This window comes from Hylaeus volcanicus, chromosome 8 (genome assembly GCF_026283585.1).
Source record: "Hylaeus volcanicus isolate JK05 chromosome 8, UHH_iyHylVolc1.0_haploid, whole genome shotgun sequence".
Taxonomy (NCBI): Eukaryota; Metazoa; Arthropoda; class Insecta; order Hymenoptera; family Colletidae; genus Hylaeus; species Hylaeus volcanicus.
In genome coordinates, this window is record NC_071983.1 from 17,337,233 (window position 1) to 17,348,692 (window position 11,460).

General features: G+C 39.2%; 1 protein-coding gene across 2 annotated transcripts in view; it reads right to left on the bottom strand.

Annotated features, from left to right (window-relative positions):
• LOC128881090 (rho GTPase-activating protein 20-like) overlaps window positions 1–11,460 on the bottom strand; it is a 264,081-nt gene that overhangs the window by 164,331 nt on the left and 88,290 nt on the right. For both annotated transcript variants that reach the window (XM_054131796.1, XM_054131795.1), the window contains exon 5: window positions 10,391–10,563. In XM_054131796.1, coding sequence (XP_053987771.1) covers window positions 10,391–10,563 — 173 coding nt within the window. The remainder of the gene's footprint in view (window positions 1–10,390; window positions 10,564–11,460) is intronic.

Consider the following 11,460-nt stretch of genomic DNA (forward strand, 5'->3'; position numbering starts at 1 on the left):
GCGGAAACCTAAGATAAAATGCTAAGCAATTATTTTTATACGTCTAATTTTTACCTGGTTAGAAATGTCCTGGTAGCGAGCAGCTAGCTATTTATTTATTTATTCAATAGAGTAAACGTGTTCTATGAGCCGTTCATTGCACAAATCGATTAACTTCATAAAACAAAAGATTGAAAAATGCTATGAAATAATGTAGATTGTTTTTTAAAATTCCCTTTATAATATAAATTCAAATAAATATTGTAGAACGCGTAAATACAAATTAACTTTCATCTAACCGTATATAAAATTAATGAAAAAGAATAGCCAAAAAATAATCGTCAGCAATGTTACAATTTTTATGTGACTGGTGGGGTTTATCTATTTTGTGCAGTGAACGGTTCATATGTGAATTTTATGTTACCAGTTTGTTTTTTAAATAGGCAAACGTAGTCGAGAGGGCTCATTTCACAGCTTAATCCATTCAATAATAAATTTTTAACCGTGTGAGTTAAGAATTATTATACAGGACAAATACAAATATCTAATGCTTTGTTTAAACAAGAAATCTGATATTTGTTTTTAATATCAAAGTAATTCCTCGGATTACATACTTGCGTCAAATTTTGACACAGATGCCAAAACGCTTTAAATTTGCCTAGCAGTGAACGTGTTCAAACGGAACACCCAGTGTGCATAGTTAGCACAAGAAACGTCTCGTGCAGAACATAGTTGTCGACCGTGTCAATAGAATGTAACACAGAGTGGGCTTGGTTTACCGGCCGTAATCACGAGGCTCTTGGAATGCAACCACGGTACAATAATCGACGTTTTAACTATCGCGTGCGTGGTAATTATTTCGGTAATTCGGGGTCGCGTAAAGGTCCATCGTTATCGTTTACGCAAGATTCCAGCCTGGTTGTTCGATAATGCGCACACTTAACCGTCGTAAAGCTACAGAAAATGTAATTGAACGGCTGCAGCTGCCGATATGATTATAAAATGTAACTGTGACGAACTGCAATTGCAATTACACTTTCTGAGTATAATTATTTCTCGTAACTATAATCGTAATCGATGATTACAAACTGTAATTGTAATTGTAATCAACTGCAGTTACATTTTTTCCATATAATTATAACCGTCCAATTAACGACTCTTGTAAAACACTTCATTAGTATAATTGTTTTTTTTTTTGTAACTGTAACGCATGATTACAATCTGTAATTTTACTTCTAATTAATTGTGGTTACATTTTTTTGATATAATTATAATCGTCCAACTGAAAATTGCGAAATATTACCTGTGCTATGGTAATTGATTACGCAATCACTGATCAATTAAAACCGTGACTGATTGATGCACACCTTCGCTTTTATGTCACGAGGGGATTCAGTACGACGACGTTACGCAGTCCATTATTCGTAGCCCGTCCAGTAATTGGAGATGACCATTTTTGACTACAAATTGCCAGCCTCTCGCCAATTATTCGAACGTTTTCGAGACCGTCCTAGGCCAGCCGCGCGTTTATGGTAATCATTAGCGTTAAAACTTATACACGCACGAGTCCGCGACGATTTCTCATGCTGTAGAGGGAACATACACCTCTCTCGTTGCGCGAAGGTTACGCCGTAATTATCCTTCGTAGGAATAATGTTACTATTACGCGCCGACAAGTACATCGTAATTGCTCCGTATGCAAGAAAATAATTCTATCAGTTATGCGCATATTTATACGTGCTCATACGCATCCACATTCTTTGTGACGCCGACGGGATTGTCTATTAGAATCGTCTTCTCGAGGCAAACACGTACAAAACGACTAATAGACAACGAACGAAGCCAACGCGGAATAATTTATTCGTATTTGTTCGATCGAACAGGCGAATCTGTATTTGTTCAATTAAAAATAATCGAGTTCTTCAGGATGACCCGGTTTACGCGCCTCACTCTGTATATGGAAGTTGGACGAGATTCGGGGAACGATTAGGATTTCACACAGTAAACCACGAGGACTTGGGTGACATTTTAAGACCAAACTAAATTGCTTAACCCTCTACGAGCCTCTGTAACTTTCTGATTACGTGCTATAGCATCTGATCAAATTTGACTCGGACTGATTCATTTAAATCGCTCGCGTAAACTGAATCGGTAAAATATTTTTTTTTTTTTTTTGGTATAACCTTCTTTGACATTCGTGTGAAGTGCGCACTAGATACGTCCATTTTTGTAAGTTTGGCAGTCATTTGTGTACGACGCGAAAAGTTTGTCTGGCGATTTTTGCTATGGAAAAAAACTTGCTATGGTAGAAAACTTGCCTCATGCGAGTTCTTCATCCACCTCTGTTAATGACGATAATATTGAAAAAGTGAAGGAAATCGTATTTGGAAATCGTCGGGTTGGCATTAGAGAGATAGCAGAGGCTCTCAACATTTCTTATGGATCGACTCAACTCATTGTGGTTGATGTTTTGGGTATGAAGCGCGTTGCCGGCAGACTCGTACCGAAAGATCTGAATTTTCTAGCATTCTAGCCTGATTGTGACTAAATTTTTAGCCAAACACGAAACAAAAGTCATTTCGCAGCCACCGTACTCGCCAGATTTAGCTCCCTGTGACTTTTTTCTGTTTTCGAAACTCAAATATCCGCTTCGGGGAACACACCATGAGTCGATTGAGGCCATAAAAACAAATTCGCTGAAGGTACTAAAGGCCATCCCGGTCGAAGCCTATAAGAAGTGTATGGAAAATTTGATTAACCGTTGGCATGCTTGTATTGGCTCAAAAGGAGCCTATTTTGAAGGCGATAATAAAGATTTGTATTAAAATACATAAAAATGTTGTTTTTTTAACTAGTCCGGGTCAAATTTGATCAAATGGTACCATCGTTATTTCGTCAAATAATTTTAGTTTTTTCATAAGGTGACGTATACGTACGTCTGAATTATATAATGTGTGTGATAACTAATAACAATATCGATGACGGTTGGCATCAATCTAAAATGTCAAAGTAAATGCCTTGAAAATTGTCTGCAGAAACAATAATTTTCGATAACCTACTAAGCTTTCTAGCAAAGTGACATGGAAAGCATACAATTTCCTTGTCTCTTTGCTTCGCTACTTTCGTTTGTTTATGCACTTTCGTGCATCACAATAGGTTGGAATGCTTGAGCGAATGATTAGGACGATAATAATTATACGATGCCAAATGCCTCGTTCCAGGTAGGCGGGTATCGATCCGAGATCCGATCCCGAAGCATGCAAATTACCCTCGATTCTGGGCAATTTTCTACCCCTGCATAGAATTATAACAAAGTAGACTAATAGCAATCTTCCTTAAACGAAGAAGCGATTCTATGGGGAATCGATTAGACCGCGTTCCCTGCTTCCGCTTCTCGCGCGACCATGAACTATGACTAATAGGTTTTCGTTGCATTATTTATGACGACGTGGCCATCCACGGGAAGTCATCAAACTTTCGATTAAGACGACTTGTATTTTTTGTTTGTTTTTGGTCACCCTTCCTAAATCGGGACACGACGACCTCGATTTCAATTCATTCTTAGCACTAAAACTGCAGAGTTTAATCGATCCGTTCATTGCACGAACCGATTAACTCCATAAAACATAAATCTGAGAAATGCGATGAAATGGCCTCTAAAATAAATTATTTATTATTCAAAGGCCAACAAAATTTTGTTGTTTAATGGTTTTAATCTTTATTAATCAAGAAAGTTATTATAAATATGAAAAGTTATGACTATACAAAGTTTGACAATTACATTTAAGATTTTCAAAAAGTAGAGTTAATCGATTTGTGCAGTGAACGACTCAATTTATACCTATAATATCACAGACGCAACCACGCTCGCATGAAATTAATTATCAGAATATTTTTCCCAATGTGACACGCGACCTTCCAATGTCAATACGTTCCCCATCTTTGAGTTAGCATGTTAAAAGGTGGGCCCGAGTGACGGTTAAACCTGGAGAGACCACGACGCGACCTTACTAATAATTCAAGAAGAGTAAGAGGAATGCGCGGACTGGAAACGGGAGACCTTCGAAGTGCTAGTCACCGTAGGTCTTCCTCAGCCTCGTCTTCCATCTCGTCCGCCCTCGGTGCGTCTTTTTCCCGCGACTCGGCGACAATTCCTCGAAATCAAGAAACTGGTCCAGCAACAATTTGTTATCCCCTGGATCGAGCTCGGATCGATCGCTAATAACCTTCCTCGGATTCTTTTTCGTCTCGCATCGCACAAACTCCGTAAAAATCCGGTGGAAAATCGTGGCACACGTATTTATCTATCTGTCGGGTATATCTTTGAAGAATCTGATCTCGACGCTAACCCTTTCAGACCTGAATTATTTCTTTCTCTCCTACTAATGTAATTTAATTTTTAGAGTTAACTTGGACTAAAATTGGTATGGAAAAAAATAAAATAAAATCCTAATAGTGTAGTTTTTGAGGAAGATTGATCTTCCTTCATGTGCGCAAATAAGTACGTTCACCCTAAACGATAGTGTCGATAATTTTTAAATTTTGTGTACTCAATTGAAAGGGCTAACTTTTTTACTAGGAAACTTGCCTCACAAGCTACTCCTAGTACTTCCTTATCGATAGGCAAACTCGAGGATTCTCACGACCAAAGTAAGATGAAAATTAATTCCTGGCTTTCTTCATTTTTCCTTTACGATTCTTTCGTGGACTTTCTTTTTCCACCTGTTGTTTCGTTCTAAGCCACACACCGTCGCTTAATTAATTACAAAGCGACACCGCGAGTACCCGTTCGCCATTTTACTTTCGCTATTTCACCGACGTTCGTGCAAATGACACAATTTATGGCAAAGAGAAATCCTTTACGGTCGAGACGCTTTGCTTGTTTTATCCGCTGTCACGTCGCGACTGTTCGTCTTCGAACCGTTGGGCATACGCGTCCCTTATATTATCGCGTTTATCGGCCATCAAATCGTCTCTGAGGCTCTTTTTAGAAAGAAAAATCACCAACGAACGGCCCTCCGAGATTATCTCCTCTATCAACCTGCGAGAATGCAACTTTCTGCAACTCTCTTGCGCGCGATTGTCAATTATCGTCCCTGCGTTACCTGATCGATCATACCCCCTCGACGTCCAAGACAGGGGTTGACAACTTTTTAATGTCACGGACCACACTGGAATCGTTTGGATTCGCGAGGAATCCAGATCGAGGGACGCCATCTTAAAATAAATTAAACTGCTTCGTTGGATAAGTTTTCCTTCGGAATAAAAGGAAGCGTACATGGCAAGATTATGCAGGGTGTATCGCTGATAGTGGTACGGCCAAAAAGGGGCTGATTCTTTAAGTAAAACTGAGTCGAAAATGTGGAGTAAAGTTTTTTCATACGGGGACTCATTTTCGAGAAAATTGAGTTTGAGAACGAACTGTAACTAAATGCTCGCGTAGCTATTGAATCTACGAACTCAATTATCTTTGATATAAACACTCGTGTGAAAAAACTTTACTTTATATCTTTAACTCAGTATTTCGTAAGGAACCACCCCCTTGCTTGGTTTTTTTAAGTGAATAACTATCAATTCAATTATTGCACTGGATCCATACATCACGATACGATTATTTCTATTCTTCTTGACACTACTTTACCTTACATAACTCCTTAATTTTGACTCAGTTCGCGTTATCGTTCCTCTGTACATTACATTTACATCAGTTGTGTCGTTTATACGCGTTTGTCCACCTAGCTAGGGAACCCTGGGGTCGCTAAGCCCGTACTGTAGCTGCGTACTCACATGCTACAGCCCCTGAGTATAACGAGATTATGCAGGGTGTTCAAAAAAAAAATCATTCAATATTTATATGGTGCATAGGGCATACTGTACTGAGTAAAAAAGCTTTAGTAAACATAGGTCCAAAGGTCAACCATTTCTGAGATATAAACATTTTTGTTTGCTAGTATCATGATTGACTTACTTGCTTCCATCGCATTCGATGTTTATGTCAGTGTTTATAAATTGCGTTCTGAATGTTCCCATTCAAGTGCCGACAGTAGATTTCATTGAGATTTAGTCAGTTGTGGATCAGTTGCATGGCCTCTTCGATCCCCCGATTTAAATCCTCTGGACTTCTTTTTATGGGGATATTTAAAAAGCCAAGTGTATTCCACGTCGACAAATGACTTAGAAGAACTACGTAACCGAATCCACCATGCTTGTCAAATAATTCGACAGAAATCTGGGATTTTCGAGAGAGTTCGCGACTCTGTAAGAAGAAGATGCCAAGCGTGTACAAAAATGAGCGGTGGACACGTGGAAAATCTTCTATAAATATCGAAAACCCAGTAGTAAGTCAATCATGATACTAGCAAACAAAAATGTTTATATCTCAGAAACGGTTGACCTTTGGACCTATGTTTACTAAAGCTTTTTTACTCGGTACAGTGTCCCCTATACACCATATAAATATTAAATGCTTTTTTTTGAATACCCTGTATAGGTATGGGAGACTGGTTTCTGAGATTATCACTTGGATCGCCGCAAGAACGCAACTTTCTGCGACTCTGTTGCGCATGATCGTAAATTATTTATCGTTCCTGCGCTACCTAATCGATTATATTAGAGCTAGACTGGAGGTATGATCTCGAGGTGTTCGAACGCATTCTTTCCAGCCTGTACGACTTCATCGATTACAGGAGCGACGAGTCTTGTTTTAATTTTCTTCATCAACGGTTCTAGCACGCTAGTGAACACCGTACCACGGTTCAACCACCGCGAACAGATAACATTCTTCCTATCGACTTACGTCAGAACTTTACGCGATGACCATCGATGCGAACGTAACATCGTTTATCATCCACGAAGCATCGCACACCGAGGCCTGTTGCGTACGCATCAGCTATATTCACCGAGCTAGGCGGACCGTTAGCTTTTTACGCTTTTAATTACCCGCAGCTAATTTCAGGACTTGCGATCTCCATCTTTGACGCAACGTTCATCGACGCGATCCATACACATTAAATTGTTTGCCGAGGATGGGGAATATTACATCTTCATCTTAATTTCAGAAGTTCTTATTTTGCTTAATCCTCTATGAGCCAAATTATATTGTTTCTGCAGACAATTTGCAACGGAGTTACTTTGACATTTCAGATCGATGACGACCGTCATCGATATTGTTTTTAGTTATCACTAGACTGCGGATCTTTATGCATTTGAAGAGAATTTGAATGTGCAAGAAACTACAAAATGCAAACAATATGCAAGAATATAAAAAAGGTTGAGAGCAAAGTTCACGATATAATATTTGTTGAATAAAATAAATTCCTATTTAGGTTCAATGTTTGTAGACACGTTCGCGAAGATTTTATTTTGCATAAAGATCCGCAGTCTAGTTATCACACATATTATCTAATTAAGACATACGACATCTTATGAAAAAACTAAACTTATTTGACGAAATATCGATATATTAGCACATGATATGAAAGTTACATGGTTAATTCTAACCAATGGGACCCAAGAAACCTGCCCTCGTTTATTAACTTCGAAAGAAACGACCTTGGAACAAGTTCTTCGAGTAAATTCACTCGATGATAGCCTTAGAAATTTATTAAAAACATTTTCACCTTCAAATCCAAGGCAGATATTTAAGTGTTTCATTTTACCTAATCCGTCCTGTGTATAAACCAACACATCCGCATGAAAATTGGCATAAACGTCATTCAAATTATACACTTTCGATATACCTACGACATATTCGTATCAATCACTCGATATCGCCAGCAAAAGTTTCAAGACATCCCACGACTGTACCCTTCGTGATATTCCTCGTGTCCTCCGCTCGAGTTGCATTAATCACTTAATATATTCAACTTCAACCATACAAAGATATGCCAGTGCAAGGTCTTGCATGCCGTCGCGTTCGATTATGTCGCATTTTCCAGTACACCGAGACGATTACGTCCGTATTACGGAACACTTCTGACGTTCTGACGCATTTTACAGCAGAGTCGATGCACGTCTAACTAGCACTTCTTTTTTTAGCGTAGTAGACGAACCGACGCGTTTATTAAACATTCACAGCGTACATCTGTATTCGCGTACCGTGTACCGCGTCAACCAGCAAAGCGGTGCAAACGTCATGTGGCAAGGGGAGCCGATATGAACGGGCAACGGACACCCACGTGTGACGAGGCATCGCATAATCTACTGGACATTTAGCGTAGGCCGGCCACTAGCCGCGGTAGCTACAGGTGCTTCGATAAGCAGGTGAAATTTCATAGCAAATAATGCGACTAAATGCGGTGGCGGCGTTCCTTAAAGACAAGTTTCGATTACGCTCGACTGGGAAAGCGTGGAAAATCGTCTCGAGTGACGGGGAAATTACTAGGATCGAATGGACAACGCGTGATATCTGTACGACGAACACCTATTGAATTCTATGAAATATCCGTGAACGGTGAAAGCGATCGCGGAATCTACGCGATTGGTTTCGAAGACGCAATGGAAGGTCTGACGACGTAATCGTGCAAGGGCTCAAAGAGCAGGTGGTTGTCGAGATTTATGGAGTGGGCAAAGCGGTGTTTTTCATGGAATTGTCATCTGTGTTTGCTAAAAAGCTTTACTAAAAATTGGACAGTCGTTAATAAACGCCACGGGTTTAAATGAATTTCAATTAAGAGGTGAATTAGGCTAGTGAGTGGGAAAGCGGTGTTTTTCATGGAATTGTAATCTGTGTTTGGTAAAAAGCTATACTATAAATTGGAGTCGTTAATAAACGATTAGGAGGTGAGTTAAGCTATGAGTCCATTTATCGGGGGGGGGGGGGGGGGGGTGTTACTATGTTTTTTCAATTTTCACGATTTTTAGCACCTAGCTACAGGATCATTCGTGTTCCCACCTCCAAATCGAGAAAATCCCGTTGATGGCGATATCTTAGGGAAACGACGAGATCTATTAAGGGCTCGCACACACGAGAAAACTATATTTACCGAGACCGATCATCGTTCCACGAGCATTATGTGCCCGTGCACCTGCATGACTTACAAGCTCCAAGTCTATATTTCAGCGGGCGTTAAAGTCGAGGTCGATTCCATCGTGGTGGAGAGCTGTTCGAAGCTCCGATCATTACACCCGTTATAAGCTGTCACATAGCTCATCTCACGCATGCGGTTACGGCCGGCACACTCGCGCCGCGGATACTTTTGAATTTTTTCTATTTTGCAATCAACCCGGCATCGACGCGACTAACTTACGCGCGAGTCGTTTTTCGTTTTCTTTTTTGAAAAACGCGTTCCAGGCGATGAACGCGCCCCGTCAGAGCGACGTTACCCACGTGTAATTACACGCAACGTGCTTTACGACCGTCCAGAAACGATCCACGCATTCTAATCCGACTGACCTAAAATCCAGTTCTTCGTTGTAGGTCGTATCAACCTGATGGACCTGTACATGGTAGACTAGGTGTGAGAAATAAGTTTGGTGAAACGGTAAGGTGCTCGCAAGAAGAAGGATGAACCGAAGCTGTTGGTGTGGATAGTTTGACACTAAACCTACCACGATAGGTCAAATGACCGTTTTTATGTATAGTTCTTATGTTCTTATATACAATATGTAAAGTATATACAATTGTTTCGTGTAATATTGAATTCAGTATGCCGTGAAATATTTTTGCCGGTTGGTTTAGTGTTAAAACTATCTTTAACCTTCTATGGGGTCATATAATTTCCGATTCACATGCTAATACGTCGACATTTTAACAAATAATTTTAGTCTGTCTCGCAAGATGACGTATGCGTCTTAATTATATAATGTCTCTGGTAACCAATAATAACATTGATGAGGTTTTACAACGCCATCAACTTGAAATATCAAAATGAATGCCTTGAAAATTGTCTGCAGAACAAAGAAATTCGGTCCATAGAGGGTTAATTATTTTCTCTTCACATTAAATATCGAAATGAAGAAGAAATGAATTTGTTTTGGCATTATGTAAAAATTGTTAAATACTCTCGGTTAGTCTAAATAAAACGTCGAGGGGGTTAGCATTAAGTTAGCCCAACATTCCTCCACGCTATCACCAGGGTGCGAATCGATCAGTCCCTTTACGGTTTTAAAAAGAAGAAAAATAATTTAGTCTGCATCAATTTCCTCCCAGAATTATACACAGACTCCGTATTCCATTTAACTATCGCGTATATCATCGTGGTATCCAGATTGTATTAATTTCCACAACTATCTCGCTTAATATTTTGACGGATCTATACATTCCCATTACACGCGACGCGGTTCTGTATATCGATCCACAGTCGCGGGGCGTCGGGACTTTTCCTACCCCGATCGGTTTAATCGCCGTAGTAATCCTATCGATTACAACGTAATATCGTGTCTCTGTATCGTGTAGCTATTAATAACTCACCGGTAGAAGAAGCAACGTGGTCGGGGAATGCCTGGCCGCGGCTTGTCTAAGACTAAGGAAGTGCAGTAGGGGGTCCTCCGATGCTCTCAGCTCGTCCAGAATCCTCCTGGCCTCGCCGTAGCTCTCCAGGTATTCCCAGTAAGAGTTCCAAAACGAGCCGGGGAATAAGTCACCTGGCGATAGAATGCACGAAACCAATTAAACGCTGCCACAGTGCCATTACAAAGGAGAATTTTAGAAAGTGGTCAAGTTTAGAGTAGGCACCTCAGACTAAGGCACTTCAGTCATCGATAAGGAATTTCTTACGCTTCGAGGAATGCAAAGAACACTCACTATACTCTGTTTTTTACTTCTTTAGGTGGCGGTTTTGTATTAAAATATTAGGGGTGAGTAGAAAGTAACGTATAAGAAACATCGTTCAATTCGAATCGAATTCGGCATCCGATCAATTTCCCAAGAAACTTTTGTTTGAAATTGTAGATACTTAACTTGTTTTTTTATAATCAATGATAGTTTACATATTCTCGGAAGTCTCTGAGATAGATATAGTTCAAACAACATTTACTAGTTAATATAATTTGTGAAATTAACAAAAAAAATGCGAAAAGTGGGTCAAAGTATAGAAGCAATAAGTATTTGTACGATTCGTATGACGAACCATTTACAGTACAGTTTGTAACGTAGACATATTAGTTTATTGCTCCGTACGAATTAGAAAACATCAAATTTCCAGAAAAGTATTTTTAAAAAATAATTTTTTGGAAAAAAAAATTTAACCGACTTCAAAAAAGGTACAGTGAAAAGTATGAAATAATTTCTAGTTAATTTATATGAATACGCACTAGCTCTAGATATAATTGCTTAAAAGTATGGGAAAATGCAGTGAAAAGTGTGAAATAATTTCTATTTAAACTGCATTGTTATTCACCATCGTCTGATGAATTTGGTTAAATTATTAAATACATCATATTAAATGCAATGCACCTTTTTTGGAGGCGGCGCAAAATTTAGAATTAAGTATATTAAAAATTGCTAAACTTGGTTTAACTTTCTGTCGGAGAAACAAAAAA